Here is a 25,888-nt window from a genome sequence, read left to right on the forward strand (position 1 = left end):
CATCCTTGGAGATATTTAAAACTCAACAGGACATGTTCCCAGGCAACCTGCTCTAACTGACCCTGCTAGATTGAGGCAATCATACAGATATCCATGGGACCAGAAAGTGCATCTGAGCATGCCACAGTAGTTGGCTGTTATTGATGTGAGGCTACTCTCTATCTAACCTTCCTCTGTCTCCCCCTTCAATTGGGTAAAGCACGTGAAGCCTGGGAAAAGGTAAATGCTGCACTCACCTTCAAGAAGGGCAAGAAAAAGAGTATGAAGAACTACAGAGACTGGTCAACCACAGCTCACTTTCTGGGAAATTCATAAAGCAGCTCCATCCGGAATCTGTTTCTAGCTGCATTGAGGGAAAAGAAAATAATTGGGAAAGGTCAACATGAATTTATTCAGAGCAAATCATGCGTAGCTAAACCAATTGTCTTGATGATGATATGACTGCACATCTGAAGAAGGGTGAACAGAGGATGGTACTTAGCTTAGGTTCAGCAAAACCTTTGACAGTGTCCCATGATATCCTTATGTTTAGAATGGTTAGATATAAACTGAAGAAGTGGACACTAAAGTGATCAGAAAATTGGCTGGACAGTGGTTGGACAGCTGAGTCTGATATGTTATTGTTAGTGATATGAAACCCAAGTGGCAACCAGTTCCTCAGGCGTCAATACCAGGACCAGTGCTGTCCATCACCTTTATAAACAGCTTGACTGATGAGAGGGACTACTCTCTCAGCAGGTTTGAGGATGGTACCACTTTGAGAGGAGACATTGATATCCTGAAAGGGAGAGCTGTTATTCAGAGGTGCTCAACAGTACAGAGAAATGAGCTGATGGGAGCCCTGTCCCTGGCTAGGAGCAGTAGGCTGTGGAGCAGCTCTGCTGCCAAAGCCTCGAGGTTCTACTGGGCAGCACAGTAGGATGTGTTATCTGGGGACCTTGCAGTTGACTGTGATCCTGACTGCCCTCAGCAAGGTGCAAGCAATCAGTCTGGGAAAATGATTGTTCACCTCTCGTCGGTACTTAAGATATCACATCTGGATGTAACATATAATTTTGGATTCCCCAGTAGAAGAAAGAGGGGGATGTGTAGGAGTGCAGCAGAACACCTCTGAGGTGAGGGATGCTGGAGCACGTGATAGGGGGAGAACAAAATCAAGAACTGGGTTTGTCTGGGCCAAAGAAAAGGTGGATTAGAGGAGATCATACTGTCTTCTGCATCTGCGTGATGGGAAGGTGTCAAGAAGACAGAGTCAGACTCTTCTCAAGAGACTGTAGGTGGAAGGACAAGAGGCAACAGATGCAATATGGAGTACAGGTCTGAGCTCTGGAAGAGAAGCTCAAAGGCCTCTATCCTTAGAAGTGTCCAAACTTGGTACTGGATGTGGTTCCCAGCAATCTGCTGTAGGTGCACCTGCTTTAAGGAGGAGGCTGGATTTAGACAACCTCTGGAGATCCCTTTCCTCCCTACGTGTCTGTAGGATGGAAAGGGATCCTTACCTAGGATTCTGTAACTGTGTAAAAGCAGTAAGCTAGCAGCTCTCACACAGTAAACTGATCATTAGAAACTCCTGTTTCATGTGTATAGAAATGATTTCTGCATGCATTTATGTTGTCCTGGAAGAGTATCAGAATGTTCTGGATGACAATAGTAAATGTTTGTAATTTTTATGTAAATTTTTTTGCGAATAAATTACAGTATTGCACCTGTTATGTAGATAATCTGAAAACACTGGACACTAAAAATCTGACTTCCTCTTGCATTTGTTTGGGTTTTTTCTGAAAAACATATGTTTCTGTTATCTCTTTCCTAGATTGGTAAATCAGAGACTTCTAGAAGTGCAGTCCCAGGTTGAAGAACTACAAAAATCTTTACAGGATCAAGGTTCAAAAGCTGAAGATGTAAGTAGAAATGTGCATCAAACTTACATTCGAGTACTTACCATTTTTGAAACTTTGACCTTTTTGTAAAAAAAAACTATGTAAAAGAAATATACACACAGATTTCTGATAGTTTTCCATATTTACTCGTGTGGTCTTATCACTAAATTGTGCTTCTCTAAATAGGATGTGAGATATTTGTGTAGAATAGAAAACCATCCTATGTAGAGAAGGTGTCAAATATGTTTTATTTGAATAATTGTGTCTGTTCCAATAGAAAACTTAGCATTTATTTAATTAGAATAGAGAGTTTTACAGGGAATTAGGGAAATGTTGATTCTCCGTGAATAAAGTATTTGAAGTTATTTTTGGTTTAGTTTTCTTAATGAGGATTAAGGCCTTTCCAGCCAGTGGGAGCTCTGCAATTGTTGATGTAAATGTATCTCATAATGGAAAAAAACAGGCAGACCAAAACTGAAAAAAAAAAAAAGTAAAATAATTAGGCCCTCAACATCATGCAGCATTTTCTGTTTCTATATACAGAGTTAATTTTATTTTAAATGTAAGAATACATATTGCAGCTGAGTTACTGTGGAAAACAACTTTCAGTCTTCCACTCAAAAATTGTTTACCATCTTCTGTATTTGAAAAAAGAAGCTCTAGAACTTTCTTGAAAGCAGTGATTTGTTGGATTGTACATGCACAGTGTATGCTCACACTCTCAGTGTATTGTGTTGCTAATTGGCAACAAATTTTAATGTGTTGCTTTCTATTTTTGTGGTTTTGTTTTAACTAATTTATATAAAATATGGAAGTTTCTACTAGCTGCTTATGTTCATTTAAGAGTGTGTTTAATTTAGCTTATCCTTTTAATTTTCAGAATAAACTATATGAATGTAAAACATCTAGTCGATTTCCAATAAGATTATTTTCCTAAGTAACTTAGGACATATTTTAGAATGCATTTTAAAATAGACCCATTCTGAGATGTTCTTTGTCTTGGTTATTGGCCAAAATCAAATTTTTCAGGATGAACTAGAATATGAAAAAATTATTCTCAGGCATTGACTATTGTAAATGATCCTTTTCTAATCGTATTCAACTTTATTTACTATGATTTTAATTGTGTCCCTTTTTGAGGCTCTGGTTGGGACAGAAATTTAGGATGTGTCTGCATCTCGCTTACAGGACTGATTGCAGCCTGTGTAGGTGCCATCTGAAATGATTCTGTTGACAGCACAACACCACGGCACAGCCTCTGTGTGTGCCAGGCAGCCCTTGCCAAATCAGAGCTGGCAAGTTCGTGGTGCAGTTGCTGCACTCACAGCCTCAGTGTAGGTCTGACCATACCACTGGTGATTTATGGGCCCTAATCCCATGGCCTGTTTCACTTAGTCTGGTGTGTAGGATTTCATTTAGTCCTAAAGAAGCAAAAGAGTGAGTGTAGACTCAGAGAAGGGTTGAGGATGCAAGAACCTCTGACGTTATGGTCACCACATGCAGTCTCCCTGACAAAGCAAAGCAAACCTCAGAAGTTAAACCCAGCTGCTTAAGTAGATGGAAGTTGGGGCTACCCGAGTTACCCATAAGGTATTAATACAAACAGAGGGATTCTTCAGAAGCATGAGAAAAAGTGTTAGGAGAAACACGGTGTACAGTTCATTGATAGATCATTTTCAGCACATTTCCTCTGTTTTTTCACTACTTTTCTGCAACAATGCACAGAAATCCATATTTTTATATACTGAGACTTTAGATGTGCTCAATCCAGAAAACTGAAGACTCCAGTTCAATTCAAAATTGTGTGATGAGTGATAAGGTCTGGTTTTTGTTGAGGTTTCGTTTGGTTTTAGAGTTGAAGTTATTTTTAGGCCTGTAAGTAGTAGAAGTACTACCCTAACACAGGCAAGTGTCATTGTGGAGAAACATGCTGTGTGCCAAGGTCCATATGGGGAAGCAGTTTTGATTTTGTATTGAGGTGCAGTGGAAGGCAGCTGTTCAAAAGGTGTCGCTGCCATTGGCCTGTAATGGGCACTGACGTGTTCTCTTGGGATGAATGATTAGTCCATCCTGGCTGTTGCCTTGCTAGCCAGGGAAAAGCCTCCTTACCCCAACCTTCTGGACTATAGAATCAACTCAGACATGTCTCGTGTGGTCGGAATAGGTTTGATTTATTGTCCTTTAGAAACCGTAGTCATGTGGGGGCTGCTCAACTGCTACCCCAAACAGTTTCGACTAAATCATTTGTATGCCTTATCATCACTGTCCTTTCTCATCCTTGTTCTCATGTTCTCTGCCCTCATCCCTTCCTATATAAACACTGCCTTTAGTTACCTCTGCCCCACTTGCTAAGTCCATCCCACGCCTGACGTTTCTCATAATGTTACACATGCAAACTTGGTCTTACGTGCTGTTACTGACACAACACCTGCCGAGAAGGTCCCCACAACTCTGTTACAAGTGAAGTTTGGCCACTTTGCTCATTTGGTGAAACACTGGTTGCCTGGAGAAGGTGTGGATGCCCCATCCATGGAAGCATTCAAGGTTGGGCAGGGCTCTGAGCAACCTGATCTCGTTGAAGATGTCCCCGCTTACTGCGGGGAATTTGGCTGAGACCTTTAAAGGTCCCTACCAACCCAAACAATTCTGTGATTACTCTTAACATCTGTGAAATCTGACCATCCCTTGTGGTGTTGTTTGTCACTTTCATCATCTTCTCACAGCCTTACCAGTTTCATCAAGCAATTTTCTGAAGTGATGTCCCACAGTTTCCCTTACCCTGCTAAGTCAGCTTAACCTCAAACCAGAGCCTAGCCTGTAACATTAACATATAAAACAAAACCAAATTTTGTCCTGAAAAGGTAGACAGACCTGTTTCTTTGGCTTTTTAAATATGAAAGAAATTTCCAGCAAAAAGACTTTTTTTCAGTATTTTTTTAATGCAAAAGAAAGATAGCAATTGGATACCTGTTTCCTAAAACCACACTGTAATAAGTATCTTGTTCTGCTGTTTTGTAAGTGGAACTTGGCTGCAGCCAGAGGAAAAAGCAAATTACTAAGCATTTGCTGATTTTTGCAGTTTTGTTATAGATATGTACTTCTATTATGAACAGATAAAACATTTTAATGAAGTTAAATGTAAAGCTGGGTCAAAATTAGATAAAGGTTTATTTTGGGGTTTTTTGGGTTTTTTTAGATTGGAATTTTTATAGGAAACTTCCTATGATATAACAATGATAGTAATTACATTGTAGAAGCAGAAGATTTGTGTATGAGTCCTTAAAGCTTACTGAGGCTGCAAAAAAACCAGGAGTAATGTTTGCCCATTTTTAGAGTAATTTATTTGAATTTACCTACCTGGCTACAAGTATATACAGGATCTTTGGGTGGGTAAAATTACACATTTTATGTTTTAGTCTTTTTCCTAATCTTGTCTTTTGGGTAAATTGCTGTGGGTAAACTCAGTTCTGCTTCTTTTAGTTATTTATCACAATTAGTGCTATTTATCACAATTGGTTTCTTACTTGTGAGAACATGATCTGTTTTGGTGGGAGAGGGGTTACTCCCACAACAGTGCAGGTAGGAGGCAAACAAGTGCAGAAATACAGCAGGGGAGTGAACCTGGACTGGTAGTTGTGTCTGTGCCAAGCTAAACCCAAGTGCAATAGAAGGACAGCAAAAGAAAAGCTGAGTTCAGTTTTTATTAGGGAAATGGGCACTGCTTCCAACTTTTTCCTATCCTGTCCTAACCAACCAGTAGTCCCCTGAATGATCAGATATAAATGGTGATGCCAGTTCAAATGGTTTGTGACCGAGAAGGATGCATACAAATATTTTTTTTGTTACAGAAAAGGTGATGTTGCTACAGTTGTTCAGAGGACTGGAAAATTAAAAAGCCACATGGTCAAAACATACAAATCCTTAACTGCTACGAATTTCTGACTGTGAAATCAATAGAGTCTTGCTGGCTCGTTTTTACAGCTCTCCACCTTGCTTATAGTGGCAATAAGAAAATCTCATTTGAAATAATGTAAAAACACCCCCCAGGAATGTGATCAAAGACAGTATTTTGAAGTATAGCCAAGCTAAAAAGCAATATTTCTATTAGCAAGGTGTCTAAACCTTTATTGAAAGAGCATTGGAGAAAAAACAGTGAAGTAATTTTGTTGATGATTTTATCTAATAATTTGGTGGTGATCTGGACCATCAGTCACGTGCTAAACCTCAGGCATGATTAGTACTGGATAAATACAAACCAAAATGACATTTTCAGATTTAAATGTTCTACGTTGTTTTGTATTCAACCAGTGTGGCAATAACACAATTCAGCATCACACCACAAAAACACACACATGCATCCCTTAATTTTTATTGTAGCCCAAGAGACTGCTTGTTTCCCTTCGCTTTGTTGGTTGTATGATTTTTATTTTAAAATGACTTCCCAAAATAGCAGTTGCTCTCTTTTGAAATTCTGTGTTTAAACACAATGATTTATAAATGTGCTTCCTTATTATTTTTACATTTTTGGGTTTAGTGATGTGTTTTAGAAAATGTTACAGGATGAAATTGCTCATAAGAACAGAGGAAAAAATTGCGCATGCGTGAAAAAGTACATAGCTTTAACTTTTTCTGTTCATGACTTTCTAAATAGTTTCTTCTGTTGGCTGCTGTTTTGCTTTATACTAATGTCATCTCTGTTTCTTGGCATGGGCTTCTGCTCAAGGCTATTGTGAGTATGGCTTTCTATTTACTTAACACTACTTTCAGTTCATAGACATTTATTAAGTTTATTTTTTTTTGAAAGATACTCACCGTGTATGAAGTGAGTTTAAAATTTAAAATTTTCCTCAAAGCTTTTATTTAAAGAGCTTGTCTAAATGTGATTTAACCAGAAAGTGGAACACTGTAAGTTGTATGGTAATTTTTATGTGTCTGTAATCAGTAAAGATAAGAAACAGAAAAAAGGTAGAATTTCTGCTATACTTCAGTCAGAAATACTCTACTCCTTCTGGTTTCTATGGGGATGGGAGTTTACTTCAACTAATTTGCTACATGTCTTCATGCAAATTGCAGTGCAATGTTGGTAGGATAGCTCTTCTTGCAAATTTTGCTGCACTTTTCAATTTCAGGTTAATTTACCAAGTCTAATTACAAAAGAACTGAACAAATTAAAACAATAGAATTTTGTCATTTATGGATCTTGCTTTTACTGATCTAGTTCCTGGGGAAATATCAGTAAAGTTCTAAAGCATTCTAATTTTGCTGAAGTCACACAGTTGTGGAGAGAAAGATTGCTACCACAGAGGGTCCTTTATAGTTGTGATCTAAAACTGAAGTAAAAAAGTTGTATTTTGATTAAATGTCAAAATTACATGTTTTAAAATAATTTTAAAGTTATGCTAAAGCTTCACAATATATTAAAATAAAATGTTTAACTTTCTGTTTTAGTCAATGCTTCTGAAAAAGAAACTTGAAGAACATCTGTAAGTATTTCTGTTTGCCTATTTTGTTTGCAATTTGAAATGGAGTGTTTTCCGTATGATAAGGAAGGCAGACAGTCATTAATCCTGGATCTGGAAAATATACAGCTCAGAGAAATTAGATAACACAGGAATGTTTGGGAATCTGCTGTTCAGATTCTATTTTTATTTCATACAGAGCCATTGTGAAAGCAATAAGAGCGATGAAAAAAACCATCATTTTGTGTTGGTTAGAAAACTTTACTTAACATTGTGTAAATCTTTGCTCTGAAGGACTAAGTAATTTTGTTCTAAGGAAAGCATTATTAAATTTCAAAGGAAATTTAATAAACATAATTAATTTGTTTACTCTTTAGTATGTATTATGGCACAAAAGGTAATACTTTAGGGAGTCCTATCATTTTGTTGCACTATTTTTGCACGTCTTTTACTTGCCTAAAATGCAAAGAGATGTTTGCTTTTTGACTGTCTTGCAGAAAAAAGTTTCTGTTGCCTTTGGGTTTAGCCATTCTTTCTCAGTGTAATCTCCGTTATCAGTATTCATTTTAGGCACTCACTGTACAACTAACTCTTATGTTCTAACTTAAAGAAACTGTTTCCTGTTGCAGTTCTCCATAGACCATAATATTTTTCGTCTTACTTAACAAATATTTTCACAGTCACACTGTCACTTGTCCTCATGCCCTACAGCAAAAAAATCAATCATGCTCTCAGAAATGTATCATTCTCTGAGGATTTTCTGTACTGCTTAATGGTCATTCAAGCACAGTAATAATATTGGGAAAACAATATGTGCTTTTGTGGTTTGTAACAGTGAGAAACTCCATGAAGCTAACAATGAGCTACAGAAGAAACGAGCTATTATTGAAGATTTGGAACCAAGATGCAATAACAGTTGTGAGTTACCTGTGCAGTCCATTTCTTTTCTTTGTAAAGTATTTCATGTGCAAGGTCTTTAATTTTAATACCTAAAGGAGGTGTCAGGTAAGCAAAATGTACATTTTTAGTGGAAGTGACATCTATGTTATTAATTTCTCTGAAAACTGTGGTGACCAAAAAGATGGTTCTAACACTTGACATGCATGGGATAACGTTTTAGAGACCACTGTAGTAAGAAATCATAGAATCACAGAACATTAAGGGATTGGAATGGACCTTAGAGATCATCTAGTCCTGACCCCCACTGACAGTGGTCATAGAAATATCAGGTCACTGTCATAACTGCCACTGAACTTCAGATGTTCAGGACTGTCATGTCTCATAAGACCCTAATTTAGAAGATCCTTTCTACCATCACGATTTTATTTTTACTTTCAATATATATTCCTTCAGTGTGTTTTCAAAAATATGTTGTAATATATATATATATAATATATATCATTTTGCTCAGATGGTATCCAGCACCCAGAGTCTAGTTGGGTTTTAGAACCTTACTGCTACATGTTTTCCAGAGAAGTAATGAAGGAGGTAGTTTGGGTTTTTTTCCCAGGACTATTTATAATAGAACAACTTAAAAGATTGTAACCGATGGCAGGTTTTTTTTGATTTGTGGTAAAATGATTTCATTTGTAACAAGGTGGTGGAAAAAACAGAAAAAGATACAGTTTTCTGAGATCTGAAAAGTTGTATAAAGGTGAAAAAGTAATAGTGGCTCGACATACACTTATACCAACGCAGGAAAAAGCTGTGCAATGAAATTGTCCTACTGGTCTCCATTGCTGCTTAAGAAAATGTGAGGAGAAAATTATATTTCTGTATGTCATATTTCTAATAAACAGTGTTACAGTTTAGCAGATTTAAGCAAGAGTTGTACCTGGTAAGAATTATTCCTCTTACAAAATAGGAAAAATCATATTTGTCTGTATTACATGCCAAGATATTATAGAAGCTGTAAGTCGTTAGTAAACTAGTTTTCTAAGTGTGTTCAGTAAAGAGATTTACTGATTATTCCATTTCTCTTTATTTTTCATAATTTCAAAAAGCAAAATTTGTGTAAAAAAAAAAAGCTGTCTTATGAGATTATAAGGGAGTACACATTTGTAGTGTGTTTCTGAGCTGTTCAATAATTAAAATTGTGTTATCTGCTAAATCAGGTTCCTTATGTCAGCTTCTCTTAACTGAAATATATTTTAGCTGTGTCTTAAATGTCTGTTGTAAAACATTAAAATATGCATAATATAATGATGATATTTTCCAATGTGTCCCTCTCCCGACATAAAGCACTTAAAATTGAAGAATTACAAGAAGCTTTACGGAAGAAGGAGGAGGAAATGAAACAAATGGAAGAACGATACAAAAAGTATTTGGAAAAGGCCAAAAGTGTAAGTCAATGTGTTTCATGTTAATCATCCTGCTCTGACAGACTGCATTCCATGTGCACTTTGTGGGAATAAAAATAAAGGAGTTATCTGTATACACACTACTAACAAGTAAAAGAGAAGGAAGGTCCAGTGAATTCTTTGTATCTTCTTATTGTTACAGTACCTAATATGGATTAATTCTGCAGAAGATTTTACCCCATTTTTGTGACTTTTATTGATGCTTTTTCCGAGTAAAGTGATCTTTTTAACTATACCACCTTTTCATAGCTGTTACATTCAACTGATGATGTTCAGCATTCCCTTTGCCTTTATCTAATACATGCTTCTGTCGAGAAGGTGACTAATATTTAAGTATGATATTGAGGGTGTGGGTACACTACCAGCTTTGAAATGACAATATTGTGTTCTTAATCATAGTCACATTCCTTCTCTTACTATACTTTGATATTTTGTTTGAGTTTCTCAAAAACATATCAGTGTCTTTGTTCATCTGACCATGGTGTGGTATCATTTGCATTGGATACGTGTCATTACATTGGAATCTGCAAGTAGGTTCCTAATTTGGCAAAATTTAATCATGTCTTCCTTTACTTCTGTGTAGTTTCCTGAATGACTTCTTGTGAGATGTTTCAAAAGTCTTCAGGAAATCTGAGCAAATAATTTTTTTTCAATTTTAACTTTTTGTAATCTTTTTGTCAAAAAAAAAAATATTTTTTTTTCCATTTCTTATTGTTGTTATTGTTGGTTTCTGGTGGGGGTTTTTTGTGAAGATCAGTAGAGTCATTATACTCTTCCACTATACAAAGTGCATTCAGGTCTAGCATGTATTTTCTTAGAAAAATAGCATGCTTTTATAGAATCATAGAATCATTAAGGTTGGAAAAGACATCCAAGATCATAGAGTCCATCCTTTGACTCATCACCACCTTGTCAACTAGACCATGGCACCAAGTGCCAGGTCCAGTTGCTTCTTGAACACCTCCAGGGATGGTGACTCCACCACCTCCCCGGGCAGTCTGTTCCAATGTTTAACAACTCTTTCCATGAAGAAATTCCTCAGATGTTCTAATGCATCATGGTTAATGAGAGAAGTAGATGTGTTTTAAGTCACATTTTTGTTTCTTAACCTGACTTAAAAGGTCCTTAATCCTTAACAAGATTGCTTTTTCAGGATTTAGTGAAAGACAAACTGGTTTTCTTTTACAGGTCATCCGCACATTGGATCCTAAACAGAACCAGGGTGCTGCTCCTGAGATTCAGGCACTGAAAAATCAGTTGCAGGAGCGGGACAGAATGTTTCATTCTCTGGAGGTAGTAATCCTTGTGTTTTGTGGCAGATGATCATTGTTTTTTAGTTAGAGACTTAACACTTTTATTATACTTTGTTTTTAAATCTATGCTTTTTTTATGTTTTATAGAAAGAATATGAGAAAACAAAAAGTCAAAGAGAAATGGAGGAAAAATTTATCGTTAGTGCCTGGTACAATATGGTAAGAATCTACCAAACTTTTTATTTGAAAAAAAAAAAAAAAAGAGGAAAGAAGATGTTAATATTAGTTGTTTATGGCTTGTTTTTAACAGTATTCATTCATTGACAGTAATTTTGGTTGGAAGGCATTTTCCAACACACAAACGCAGAAACAAATACTTTTTAGTAATTTTAAGCTATCACTGTATAAAAGTATGTTCCTGTGATAACCTTGGGGTAAATTAAAAGGAACATGCTTGTAATTTTCAAGTTTTAAAATCAGAAATGGCTCAGATCAGTGTTCTGTAATCCCAGACCTTCAATTACACAAAATTACAGTGCTCAAATTTATTTTCTTCTTTGATTCTTTGCTGTTTTTAATGAAGGGGCACTATCAAAGCAGTTCAGCTTACTTGCTGCAGTAAGTGCTCTGAAAAATGACCCATTTAACTTCAGAGCAAGTTTGACCACATACAGATGCTGAGGACAGCAGCAAGACTCTCACCTAAATTATTCAAACAGTAAATCTGAATAGAAGAGGTGACCTGTGCAGCCATACAGCTTTTGCTAGGCCTGTATGCTGGGAGAGTTGTCACCTTCATCAAATGTGTTCAAGACTTCCCTTTGGCATACTTGTTGCATTGAAACTGTTCTTCATATAGAAAGACTCCTTAACCTGTGTAACTTCCATGTTTTGTTCTGCTCCACCATAAAATTCAAATTCCTCCTCTCTGTATTCCCTTGGAAGAGTTTCCTTTTTGCTGTTCTGCATCTTTGTTACGTCCATGAATGGCAAGCCCAAAAGCAGAGTGCTTGAATTGTTTACATACTTGAAGGCATGTTCAGGTGACTAGTGTCCTTGACCAGTTTTATAACCTTAGTCCCACTGACAAGCAGGAGACAAGCCTGAGCTAAGACCTGCAGTTCAGTGACCTGTCATGAACACTGAGATGATCTCTGATAGCTTTGTCTGTGTCAAGCCTTTAATTAGCCTCTGCTTTTATACACAACTGCACAAGCCATCACAGCTTTCCTACTTGCATTTATGCCTCAGGAAAACATACTGTCTCTCAAGATGTGCTCCTGACATATGAGCTGATACTTTCAAAGGAGACCATGATACCTAAACCATTTTCAGAGGAAAATTACTTTTGTAGCTCAACATGCTAAACAAGCCGGGGTTGGGGGGAGCCCTTTTGAAAAGAATTGTCTGGTTGCCATGAGTTTATGTGGAGAACCATATCTTGAGATCTTAGACAATTGCTCTAAACCTGGACAGCAATTGGGGTGGCGAGGGGAAAGAACTCCACACTAAGTGTTAGGGGAGAATATGTTACCTTTATCCTTGACAATGTGGTGCTTTGTGTATGGAATTCAAGGTGGTCAGGGTTGGTGAAGAAGAAGATAATAAACAAAATGCAAATGATTAAAGTTGTTCAGTGTTATGTATTGGTATTCACTGAGAAGTTTCTCTTTGTCCATAGGGGATGACTCTGCACAAAAAAGCAGCAGAAGATAGACTGGCTAGTACAGGCTCAGGACAGTCCTTCCTGGCTAGACAAAGGCAAGCCACGAGCACAAGGAGATCTTACCCTGGCCATGTTCAGCCAGCAACAGCAAGGTAGAGAAGCCTTGCCTTTAGAAAGAAAACTGCCCTGTGATCCAGGCCACTTCTGTTGCAAGTGACAACATTCAAGGAAAATAAACCAGCATCCTTTCTCTTTCTCCCTTGTTACTGCTATTATTTTACAGTTCAGGAAAGGGTTTTATTATGGTTTCTCATTGTTCTGTAATGCCCTTTGCTTATATTTTTGAAGTCCATTTCTTTCTCTCTCTCTCTCTCTCTGCATTTTTTGAATGTGCCAAAATTTTAAAACCATCTAGAGGAGTGCTGTATCATAACAGTCTTATTTGTATGAAGCCTGGTCTCTTATGAAAAGCCTTATGTGGACCATGTAACAATGTAGATTTCTTGTCACAGTTGGTACTTTTGTGCCATAAGGGTTGCTATGCTTTATATAAGACTGTTCTTGTTCAAAGGGAATTAGGCTTTTTATTTCATGTGCTAACCCGTTGCTTCAGAAAAATGCTGAAATCTCATTACAGAAATGCAAAATTAGAATATAATGTTATTGTGAAATATATTTCCTGCTGCAAAACTTACCAATGCAAAAAAGAATGATTTTTTTTTTTTAAATCTCCTACATGCGAAGTTTGTTCTTATTCTTGGCATTTGATAGGGAAGCAGGATGATTTTTTTCAGGTTTTTCTTTATCAACTGGTGTTACCTCTTTTGCTCGTAGAGATGAATATTTTCAAATGGTTTGTTCCACTCTTCTTGGTCAAGTGTACACTTAAATACATATTCTAAAAAAGTGGAGAAATATTTGGAATGCTCTAATACACTACTGCATCATCCATTTAAAAAGGACATTTGTTTTAAATTTTATAATTATGGATGAGCAACACATAATGAATCAAGGCCCCGATTAATATTGTTAATGTATTCCAGTTGTCATCCCCTACTAAAATGCTTGCTTTTAATATATTGATTCTGGGGATAATTGTATCAGTTGCCTTACTAATGGTACCAGTGCCTTCAGGTGAGTTTGTTGCTGACTTTGTTGGAAACTGGCTGTGATTTGTTGTACTGCCTTTTGAGTATGTAGCTTCTTAATTGTTGTAGTACCTTCATATTCATCAGTGGGGTGGATGGAGGTTCCTCCTATTTAGGTTCTGTTCCTACCAAGTTGTGCTTTTTCTCCTGACTAATTCTCTGCATTCCCTATCATTTTTGTTGAAGAATTTTTGGACACAGAGAACCTGAATATTGGTTGAAACTTCCATATACATACATCTTGTTGTAATTTAGTTTTAAATAGTTTTCATTTAGAGACTGTTTGGACCCTGATGCACATGCAGTTGGTTTATAAATTTATTCTTTTACTTTATTTTAATACCCTCCCAAGTGAAGACATTTTGTTATAAATCCCTTTAGAGAAAATACATAGTAGCATTTATTAATCATCTGAATGTCTATGTTAATTCACAAGTTGGGTAGAATGAGCAAAGGATAATTAAAACAAGCACACCTAGATTAAAGGGTAATAAAGAGATGAATGACATTTTTAGGTACTGCTGTTTTATTCTCAAGTACGTGATCTGCTTTAGTCTAGGCTAAGAAATACATTCAGTATGTGTCTGAAAATAATTTTCAGTTCTGATTATCCACTGCCCCCCAAAACCAGAAAGTGAATTCTATTGATTGAATGTAGCTTTACTCCTCACATTTGGAAAAAGACAGTTTTCTGAAAGTTCTCTGTACTTAGTCAGGGTATGACAGGTCTGGGCTGTGGTTGCAAGGATTAGGTAAGACATTGCAAAGTTTCTTGTGTGCAGGAAGGTAACAATGTGAAGGAAGTTGAGGACAATTTCTGTAGCTCAGTGAGGTGATACTCATTTTGCTGTCTCTTACTGAGGTACAGAATGCTGTGTGTGTGTTATCTGGCAAGATGACTACAGTTTTTGTGGGACATCTTTCATTGATCTTGTTGTGAAATGTATTCTAGTAGTTTGAAGAACTGTTTGCCACATGCTGTGTGTGAACAGGAGCAAGTAAGATCAGTTGATGTTCTTGTTTGAGATTACAGCATTTTATATCAGAGAAAGAACCTAAGAATACCTAAAGCTTCCTTTTTATTTTAATCTGTCTGGCTTTTTCTGTTACTAAACTGCCAAAGGGTATTTGTGAAAGAAAGGAATGTGACCTTAACGGGAAGCTTCATCTCTTAATTTTGTGTCAAAATTTAATTCCCCATTGCTGTTAATCAGGCACAGGTCTAAAATAACTAGGACATGGTCTGCAAACTAGAATACAACTAGTTGCTTTTATTTTGTTAACACTTGTTTTACCATTTTGCCTCCAAAGTTTGGATGATTAGTTAGGAGATGAACAAATGCTGGTTAGAGGCCTTGTCTTTTGCTTTTACTTTCCAATCTCTCATGGCTTCTTTTGCTTCTTGGTAGTTTTTGGCTTTTCTCTTCTGCTTTGTGATTCTGCCTTTCCTTTTCCCTCAAGACACTGAAGTGTTTTCTGTAGTTCCCTTCAAGCATATAGCATCATTATGTAGCATCAAAGAGCAAAACAAAACTAATATTGAATCTAAACTTTCCTGTTGCCCACAGTGATTTTTGGGCAAGTGAACAATCTTTGAGAATTTACAAACCTGCAGAAATTCTGGTATTTCCCAGAATTTTTGTTGAATATAAAAACCTAAAAATGTACTGCACTCTTACAGAAATATACTTGATTGCTGTCCAGTTCCAGTAAGTAATTTGTTCTGCATTAGGGAATTTAATTCCTTATTCTTTAACATTTTAATTCTGTTACTTGCTGCATACATCCATTGTTAATCTTTGGGTGTGGATGAATGCAAGTGGTAAACATCATTAAACCTCCTCTTTCACAAGAACAGCTTCTTTATTCAAAGAGTTCAAGCTTCATTATTTTCCTTGCTTGTTATGTAGCTTTGGAAGTAGTGTGGTATTAGGAAAAAGAAGAAGCTCGGAGTGTAACTCCAGGGAATAAACACATATATAGGTGAGCCACCAGTGAATGTTCTTTATTTGTCTTGTCTTCAGTAATAAAAGAATATAAGCAATAAACCCAAGCTATAAAACAGAATTCTCTCATTACATTGGATAGTTCCAGAAAGTTTTTAGGGATACTTTTTTCCTGAGGCAATAAAGACTGTTTACATCAAAATTGTTGTGGTAACTGCTAAAGCAATGCTATATCCTGTCCTGATACACTACAGAAAAAAAACAAACCTACAACTGAGCTTGAAGAGAAAAGGTTCTAGGGCAGTGATGAAACAGCTGAGGAGTTCATGAGAGGACTTTGCTGAGCGCTGTGCTGAGGGTCTGCCCAGAGTAATCTTTCTGACAGATTTTAATTAATGCCAATAAAAGTTAACAGATAAATGGATGAATATTTTCATTGTTCAGAGCTGAAGCTTAGTTTCTGATCTTGAAGAATATCTGTGCAGTCCAGTTTGTATACTTCTGTGGGGAGTTAAGTTGTTAGCATATCCAATCAGGCATTACAGAAAAAAAAATACTCAAGTTCCTTTTCTTGATAGCAACACATAGCCACTTGGATCATAACACATATTTTCTAAGTGCTAGGAAAACTGAAGTAATCTAATTTAAAGGTTGTGTGTTCCACCCACAGTGTAAGGGAAAGAAATGTCTGGAGCACAGAGCTTTACACATTGCAAAATGAAATAAATATGTAGTGGCTACAGGATGCCTTTCATTCTGTCTTTGAAAATAAGCAAATGCTAGTCTTGTCCTGTTCCAGTGTCACCCGAGTTAGCAGTAATGCTTCTGCAAGTTTTCTGTGGCTTTCTGTTCTGTAAGGGGCACTGGCAATTTTATAATCATTGTGTATGAAAGAATTAACAGTGAATATTCCTATTACTGCTTTATGATGATCTTAAATAGTTTTAAGTGGTATGTGCAAGCTGTCAAGAAAATTTAAAAGGATTTGGCAGTTTTAAAGTCCTTGGTATTTTGGCATATGCAGGTAGCTCTTGCTTTTCCTCGGTTCTCTAGTATATTAGACTATACACTTAAAAACATGTAATCATCCTTTCATGGATGATTTTTAGGGGTTTAATTGTCCTGATGTGTTGACATTTTTTTGTAGATTTGGTAGTTGAAAAACATTTTGGTGTCACCATTTGATTTCCTTCCTATTAGTGATTTGGAGGAAGACTGTCCTGAATGTGGCTAACTTTTCTTTTTATTATGAAGCAAAACAGGATCTGAATTTTACTTATTGTATAGGGATTTTTATTTTTTTTTGTTCTTGACCAACATTTTGACTTCTTGCAAGGATTGATGAGGGAGGTATTTTTGCACTCAAAGTCAGCTATGCAGTACTGACTTCTTATGGGTTTTTGCACACGTGTTTTAGGTAGAATGTGGACTCTGTGTTTTGCATTAATATTGTGTGAATAGCTTCAATATCTCCAAACCAATTTTAGCAAATTTTGCAGGTGTTTTCCTCAACTGTTATTGCATAAATAAATAGCTAAAAAAGTTTACTATGTCAGAATATACTTTCAAGTCATGGGGTTTTTTTTTTGGAGCAGCCTTGAGACTCTAGGTAGGATCCCAACCATGCCTCCAGTTTGTCACTTTTAAGAAATCAGAAAAATATCTTGGCATGAATGATGTGCATTGCCTTACTCCTGTGATATTTCTTCCTTCTGGAAGTCTGGAAAAGTAGCAGAAGCTTGTCAGTGACCCTGCAGGCTATTACTGAAAATAAGGTGTGATTTTTTTCAGTTTGAAAATGGAGGAGACAGATGCAAGCAACTGTTCAGTACAAAAATGGGAAGAGCAGTGTATCTTTCACCATTTTGCATTTTGGTGTTAATTTTAAAAGTAATGAGAAAGAACCTTTGCTTTTTGAGCTAGGTTTTTCTCCTTTTTTTTTTTTAATTAATTTTTAATTTTAACTGATTATTTAATTTTAACTGATTACTTAATCAGGGCAGAAACTGTCATTGCCAGCCAGATCAACCTCAGACTTCTTGCATCTGGTACAGTGAAACCCTGGAAATTCTGACTCTGCTGCCAGCTCCACTGTACCATTTGGAATTGTTGAGGACTTAGCTTTGTCCCCTGTTTTATCTTGACTTTATTTTTGTGGATTCATTAAAATATTGGGACATAAAGTTCATTTTTAAAACGTATCAGCTCATTGAATTAGGTAATGAATGAGTGTTGATTGAGGGGCTTTAGAAAACTTGACAAATCCCATGGTGCAGCAATATAGCCAAGCCAGTTTTCCAGACAAATTGTCCTGGTGTCAGATTATAGTCAGTGGATCAACAGGAACTCACACTAACTGCTACAGCTGAAGTCCTCATCTATTAGTTGCTGGGGGATGGTGTTGGTGTCAACTTCACTGAGGCCCAGACTGTAACCTTCACCTTTGGGCCTTACCAAGGTAGTGAAGGACTATCTTGAAATATATCTCTGTATTAGTTGGCTCTGGTGGCAAATCAGGAATTTCCTCTGCTGCTGTTTGCTGTGTGTGTGAAGTCATTTGGAAAATTAAATATCCTTCAATCCCCTTTACACTATGTGCCAGTTCCAGACTGGAAGCAGATTCCATTTGTCGGATAAAAATTTCTTGCTCCTGTTCTGCTGACTTGGATCTCAGAGACTGATCCATACAACATGAAAAATATTGTTAGTAGAGGGAAATCTAGGACAATTGGGAAGCCTCTCCTTTCTGGTGGTGACTTTATTCATTGTTTTGCATTAGAGAGGTCCTAATGCAAAGGGCTGAAGTTAGAATAGCATATTTCAGAAGGAGGAAGGTGCTTGTTTTAGTCGTTACAAAAGCAGTCATTTGCCAACACTTTGAGGAACTGTTAACCTACCATAGCATGGCACAAACCAGAAACACTGCAAAAGCAAGGGTTTCCCCAGGTAAACAGCAGTTTGTTATCCAAAAGGAACTTGAATCCCCAATGATTATACCTGCCTTAAAGGCCAGTTGTTCTGTTGCCCTGCTCGTGCTGTTAGACTGATCATGAAAATGAGCAGGATTTTAAGAGAAAAATACCAAATGATGTAATATTTATGGGGCTATAAAATAGTCGTAATGAGACCATCAGATTTTTTTATTTGGATTTGAATGTAACATCAATTATGTAATTTGAAATTTTGTAAAGCAAGAGATTATTATTTTCAGTCACCAAAGGTTAGTAAGCCAGAGAATAAACTTATTTCCTGGAGCCATCGGTGGTTTTGAGAGAGATTTTAAAGCTTTTATTTAGAGGTATAGGTAAAGTTTGGGAGTAGTTATAAGGATTACATTATAAAGCCACAATTTTTAAAATTTGTAGTCTGCTTTCTATTCTCTCTGTCATTCCTCCATAGACACACATTATCTGCTGTATAAACTCTCTCTTTCTGAAGATGCTGGAGATGCAGGGACAGGTTATACTCAGTGAATTTACCCTCACATCTTGCATCTCTCTTGTCTTCTGAAGTGTTGCTGCCTCGACAGGTAGCTTTAAAATAGAGAGAAAGAAGTTGACAGCCAACTTTTTTTTTTTTAGAACAAGATTAGAATTTTTAGTCAGGAAAGGGCACTGACAGATGACTTTTTTACATCCTTGAAAGATAATACAGTGTCCTGAGTTTACAAGACCTCTCAAAAGTACTATTTACTCGAAGAGAAATCTCCAGTGTCACTTCCTGTGTGCAACAGGACACTTGAAGTGCTACTAAATAGTGAGTCTGAACTAAATAATAGCCAGGTGAGACTAAAGGAGTAGATTATATTCATTTATGCACAATAGAATAGGTACCTGCTTACGTAGCTTGAACTTATAATTTTTTATAGAACAACTACAGTGATCTTCATATTATTAATCCTGAACTCTGTAACTTTATGCACCCAAGCAGTGCCAGGCAAGCTTAACAGACAGTGATTGCTCAAAATACACCCTCAAGGTCTGCTTTGAATGTGTTAATTTTTTATTCCATTTGATACGTGTTTCTATGTTTCTGTTTGTTTTTCGTCCATAGTTAGTGTTCTGGGTGGATGAATGAGAAGGGAAAAAAGAGGGATACACAAGCTGCAGGACTTGTAGCAGCTTTGTCATAAATATTCTTTCTTCTCTATTTAACCTGGACTTTCCCATCACAAGAAGCATTCTTAGAATCATTTATGACCAGTGCAATACAAGGGAGAGAAGGAACTGAGGAGAGAAACGGGCTCTGACTTCAGTCTGGAGAAGCCAGTTTGCTCTTTGCAATGCAAAGACCCAAATGCCCATTTAGTGCTGTGCCAATGCTGTGTAGGGACATCTGTACCCTGGGGAAGCTGAAAGCACCATGGCTGTGTCAGTAAAGCAGTCCATTCTGGTCACAATGCCCAAGAAAGAGGGTGCATCAGTAAGGATGGAGAAACATGTCAGCCTCTCCAGTTCTCCTCCGAACTTCTGCAGCATTGTGATGTGCTCTTTGGACTGCTCAGTGGCTCCTACTCAGCTTTACTTTAACAAGAGTACATATCATTTTCTTGCAATTCCAACCTGTATTTGCCTGCAGTAAACAGAACTTGCCAGTGCAGCACAGCAGTGATGCTGAGTTGTAGCCTCATGCACCAGATGAGCTCTGATGAAACATAAATGCCCAAAGTCTTTAGTGGTGCTCAGAGTTGGAAGACTCAGACAGTCATTGTGACCCTGATTGTCTTTTCATAAGTAACCACATGCAGTGTTGGACAGGCACCTTTCACTTTATATTGCTTTGGTTCTTTAACTGTTGTACTCACAGACAGCAGGAATGCCTGAGACTTTCTCATTGCTGTATAAACCTAGTTTCCATAGCTGTAGTAGCTGAGAATGGTGCCCTGAAGGACTTTACTCAGAAGTGTTTAAATTTGTCTGAATTACAGCTAAATTTAGATATTGCTCAAGGCTGTTTTGTTGCTTTTTCCAGTTATTGGCCTGTAACCTTCCTGTTAATTTGAAGAGTTGCTTTGGCAAAAATGTTTTCCCATGAATTTGCACCACTCTTGAGACAGCCTTACTAAACTGTTCTGAAAAATACCTGTTCTATTCTCTGTTGTTTTTTTTTTTTTTCAACAGTAATATGTTATCTGCTTTTTAACTTTCTTCTTTATTCTTTTATTTGCAGTGATGTGGTTGCATGACCTGCAGCATTATTATAACAGGGACTGTTCAGTGCATGACTTGCTTTTCTGTCCAGACTGCATAACCAAAACTTAACCAGTTCTACACTTAAGACTCATGGCCATCCGATTTCAAAGGGGGATCTACTTGCAGAGAAGCTTACCATCCTGGGAAGTGGCTTTCCCATTTCCCGCTTCCATTTACTCTTTCTCTTCACAAAAGGTCTCCTATGAGGCTAGAAGAGAGGAAATCCAGTATTCACAACTCAACAGGAGGCATTCTGCAAACTGACAGGGCACTGTCAGCTCTCCATCTTATTTCCGCCTGTCCACTTTATTTAATTCTGATTAACAGTATTAACACACAGACTTCCTGCAACATTTTCATATACTGAACTATAAAAATCTAGTCTTAATGAGTTCCTAAAAAGGCCTTTTGGTTACTGTTAAAATTTCAAAGCACCTGCACCCTTAAAGGATCCACTTTGAATCTTTAAATAAATAAAGTAAAGCGAAGGAGGTGTTTTACCAGGAGAAATGACTAATGAGTTGCTGCTTGGCGATCCCATCTTCCTTAGAAAACCAAGCAAGTTTCATCTGATAATCTCCGAGCCAGTCAAACTACCGGGTGGTATTTTGTTCACAGGCACTGCCTGCTTCCTTAATATGTATATACACAGTAGTTTGTGGCTGTTGTATTTTTCTCTCTACATTGAGCTGTATTGTTCGTTTATATCAGAAACTTTTTTTTTTTTTCCAATCTGTGTACAATTGTTAAAACAATCTGAGGAAAGAACATGAATGGAGAACAAGTATGAAAGTCATCTACACTTTCATATTATGCAGACTGTCCTTGCCAGTTTATAATTTGGGTCGTTTGTCTTTCACCTGTACTGGTTTTTTTCCTTTCCTTTTTTTTTTTCTCCTATCACAGTCTTAGCTATTTAATTTCCAATTGCACTAGCTTGGCTTTTCTTTGTATTATGAAGTTTAGCTATAAGATTTGCCATATGTAGACAGTGTAACTCAAAATGCTTTGTACTGCCTATATTAATTTAAAAAGCTGCTTATTTAATATTCTTAAAGATCTGCACATTTGTACTACTGTATCTTTGTTTTGTATTGGACATCCAGTACTGGCAAGATTCAGAAGACGAGGGAGTGCTGTAGTGTTGTAAGTTAAGAGGTTTATTGTATAGAAGTTAGTACATAACAAACAGGGAAAGGGGCTTTCAAGCCGTAGGACTTGCTGGAAAATCTGAAAAGAGTGAATGCTGAGAACGTTAAGTCCAGTTCTAGGGAAACCCCATTCTTGTTCACCTGGATCTTAATCTGCAGAAACACAAGCATGATGTGTACTCTGCTGCCTCCAGGAATGGTTTTGCTTATTTAGGCGGTAGCAGAACCACCAGCCCTGTTTTCCAGGCTGAGGAAGTGTTGTGTCCACTCGTCTCTGCAGTCCCTTCTGGTCACAAACTCAGTGCCTGCCTCATCCCTGGCCTGTCGAACAGGGCTCTGGACAGAGCTGCAGCTTGTGCGCCGAGACAGCTGCCTGTGCTCAGTCCTCAGGGATCCTGATCCCACAGAGTCAGTGGGCTCGTGCTGGATGATGTGGAGGAAGGACAGACTGTGTGCCCCCCCAGAGGGGCTGTGGTTGGTGCTGCCTGGCAAAGGGAAGGGCAGGTAGGAATGGGCTCCAAGCAGACCAGGCAGGGCAGCCAAGGATAAGCATTAAGATCCCAGTGAGAACTGTGTGGTGTTTTCCCTTCTGAATGCCATACCTGACAGGTGAGCCTGTGGCTACCAGGTGCTCTGGCTGGCAGCTGTCCGTAGAGACTTCAGATGGGGATATGTCTTTCCTGGTCCACCAGGGCCAGGGACAGTGAAGTCTGACGTGACCTGCAGCCAGGATCTGGGGTTTGGTGATAACGAGTCAGCTGTTCCTACAGCAGAGGCAGCAGCATTTCATCAGACTGAGTCAGCAGGTTTGTGTCCTTCCAGGTCCTAGCCATTGATCCCTTGTTATGTGTCAGGGCAAGCATTACTAGTAAAACTTCTTTTAGTTGGGTGTTAAAGGCATGGTATGTTTTTCATTTGCAAGTGCTGCTCCGGCTGGGACCACACCCTGCCCCAAGCCAGGCTGGGTGCAGGATCCCTGAAATCAGGGCTCTGTGCTGGGCGGGAGGGGATGCTTTTTTTTGTGCACCCGCCTGCACAGGTGTCCCAATGTGAAGCCGAGCAGTACCTCATTTCTCCAAGTGGTCTGTGCAGATTAGAGACTAAATATCAGTTGTTCTTGAGCCTTGATGACATTTGTATGTAAGTGTGTTTAGCTTGACAAAAGTTGTTTTGAGTTTACTAATGCAACAGAGAGATGTCAGGTGAAGCCAGTAACTTTCAGCAAGGAGCTGGCTACTTTAATTAGATTAGCCTGGCATCTCTGTCATGAAGTGGTTGCAAGCTCTCAACTCAGAGGTGATCTCCAGCATGTCTCTGATTACTAACTTCATTTGTGCTGCATAGAAAACTCTCTTACCTTCTTAATAGCGGCTTGTTTGACAGTCCTGAATTAAATGTTGACCAATTATCAAAGTAACTGTTTGTGAAGTTGCCAGTGATATATTTTCTGTAAAAAAATGGATTCGTAGAGTGTCAAAACATTAATTTCCCATTTGAGTTCATCAACAAATTGTGTAACTACCAGATTGTCATGGTAGCAGTATTGATATACATACCTGTATATAGACAAAAAAAATACTCAGTAATGATAATTGGAATCAAAAGGTTTAATATTTTTTCCCAGTCAAATACACTAATGCTTCAAAGGTGATAGAAGAGTGTACAGTTGTTAAACAAGTTGTAAATAAACGCTTATATAAAATGTAAATGCTTATTTGTCCTTTATTTGGTACTTGATTGTAAACTAGACTAGTGCACAGTTTGTGTTAGAAGTTACTGGTTTGAGCGTAAAGTGCTGTTCTGCTGTGTGAGATGACACCAGCTGGTGGTTAACAGGGACCCCAGTGGAGTGGGAATAACATGGATAAAACAAAACTCAGTGCACTCATTAGTAGGTACTACAGAACAGCTGGGGAAAAAAATCAGACATTTTTACAAAGCACAGCTCTACCTGGGCAGCTTTGGTGCCAGCTCGTCTGAGTCTTACACAGAGAAGTGGCATCATGGAAATGCATTTCCTGGGGCTCTGCAGAGGAAGGTGAGGGGAAGGTGGGCAGCAGCCTCAGAAACAACAAACCTCCTGACTTTTGCTGGGAAGCATCCCACCTGGCTGCTGAGGTGCACAGCGTAGTTTGCCTCTCAAAGGGCCAAAGCTAAGTGACCAAAATAGACAATTTTCCTGTGCCAATGGAAGCTTCACAACAGGTGTAGCTAAAGGGGGGGGGGGGAAGACATTGCTCATGTGGACAGAAACAACTGTCCTTCCTTTCTGCACTGTGAGCAGCTCTGGCATCTGGGGGAGGAGGAGGTGGTGGTCTCAGACACGGGCAAACGTTGATCTTTGTGAAAGAAAAGGCAACAGTCACCAAGAGATACTGAGCCCACGAGTGTTGTGGTGCAAAGGCCCTGACAGAGCCCTTCAGGGGCTGCTCTGTAGAAGGAAGAGGAGAGCAGAAGCATGAGGGTGCCCTGGTGGCAGCAGCAGTAACAGGAGAGCAGAGGCTCAGGGTGGGCCCAGTTTGCTGGCTGGGAAGGGCAGGAAAGCCCCAGGGCTGGTGGCCAGCTTCTCCTGGGCCACAGGGATGGTAGAGGCAGGAAGCTGCCACAGCCTCACTTCTGCCTGCCAGGGATTCACTCTGGTCCTCTGCCCTCCTCCGTCCCTCCCCAGTCACTCCTCTTCATCTTGGGCATGACTGTAGTGTCTCCTGCCTCTGACCCCCATTCCCTCTGCCTGTCCTGTTGTTTCCCACACTGTCAACTTCTCCTAACTTTTCCTATACATTTTTTTCCCTTCCCAGCTCCCCCACCCCCCAGTGTGCCGAGACCCACATCAGCATCCCTTGTTCTGGCCTCCCCTCCTCATCAACTCCCACAAGGCCAGCACTGCCTCCCTTATTTTTCACATGGTATGGGGGGAACTGAGGCCCGCTCACCTTCATCCTACCCCTCCACTGTTGCTGGCCCAGCAGGGAGGATGCAGCAGTGCAGGTCATCTTCCAAATGGCACCTCTCCTGCACACCCCACAGCTGCAGGGCCCTGCTTTTACCACCACATCCTAAGTGTGCTTATCCTTGTGTTGTGTTGGATATTGCAGGAGGCAAAGGGCCACTGCTGTGTTAAAGGTTGTGTGGTGGAAGCACACTCCAGAAGCTGCATGGTTCCCCCCTACCGTTCTCCTTTTCCATTTTTATCCATGAGTAACTTTTGAACACCTGTGCTGGACGTGTAAGTACCTGCAAATAAATCTTTGTGCAGAGGCCAGCACGTTTGTACCCGCTGTGTTTGGAAGGCAGGAGCCAGCAGCAAGCTTGGAGGAAGGGCTGTATGAGACTGGCTGCAAGGACTGCAGGGCTGCCAAGGAGGGGAGGGCATGGTCACTCTGCCTCCAGCACAGGACACAGCACTGCAGGGGGGGTTCCACCAGTGCTGGGCATCCGTACTTCGCTCCTGTTCCTTAGGAGCTGAAACGAAACAACAGCCTCAAAACAGCAAAGTGTCCTTCTGACAAAGCAGGCAGACCAGAAGTGAAGGTCAGCTACATCAGGGAAAAGATTCAGTGATGTAACTGGAAAACTCTTCACATGCTGAAGGTACCCAGAGCTTTCCTGGTTTAGGTCTTCCGAGAGCCCCAGGAGCCAGTGGCACCTGTCTGCCTCCAGGGCCTTCTGACTGGTGGCATGGAATTGCCTTTGCTCCTTTACAACAGACACGTCTCACCTGCAGGTGTGCACACATCTGGATGTTTGGTTTCTGTGCCAAGCTGCGCTGTCAACAAGCTAACAGGGAGCACAACTCCGTGCTGAGAAGGGAGGTCTTGCAAACCCACCCTGAG

At 38.9% G+C, this 25,888-nt stretch overlaps 1 protein-coding gene across 5 annotated transcripts in view; it reads left to right on the forward strand.

Moving 5' to 3' along the window:
• Nucleotides 1-23,763, forward strand: part of HOOK3 (hook microtubule tethering protein 3) — a 69,790-nt gene extending 46,027 nt beyond the window's left edge. For 2 of the 5 annotated variants that reach the window (XM_018085953.1, XM_018085954.1), the window contains 9 exons: nucleotides 1,814-1,901; nucleotides 6,532-6,609; nucleotides 7,329-7,363; nucleotides 8,175-8,257; nucleotides 9,581-9,681; nucleotides 10,888-10,992; nucleotides 11,100-11,171; nucleotides 12,634-12,770; nucleotides 20,882-23,763. In XM_018085953.1, coding sequence (XP_017941442.1) covers nucleotides 1,814-1,901; nucleotides 6,532-6,609; nucleotides 7,329-7,363; nucleotides 8,175-8,257; nucleotides 9,581-9,681; nucleotides 10,888-10,992; nucleotides 11,100-11,171; nucleotides 12,634-12,770; nucleotides 20,882-20,897 — 715 coding nt within the window. In that variant the 3' untranslated portion in view covers nucleotides 20,898-23,763. Of the gene's footprint in view, nucleotides 1-1,813; nucleotides 1,902-6,531; nucleotides 6,610-7,328; nucleotides 7,364-8,174; nucleotides 8,258-9,580; nucleotides 9,682-10,887; nucleotides 10,993-11,099; nucleotides 11,172-12,633 lie in introns of all 5 variants that reach the window. The other 3 variants (XM_018085955.1, XM_018085956.1, XM_008933716.3) reach the window with 3 other exon arrangements.
• Nucleotides 23,764-25,888: the final 2,125 nt, after the last annotated feature.

The sequence above is a fragment of the Manacus vitellinus genome, unplaced genomic scaffold (genome assembly GCF_001715985.3).
Source record: "Manacus vitellinus isolate BGI_N305 unplaced genomic scaffold, ASM171598v3 scaffold_9_pilon, whole genome shotgun sequence".
NCBI lineage: Eukaryota > Metazoa > Chordata > Aves > Passeriformes > Pipridae > Manacus > Manacus vitellinus.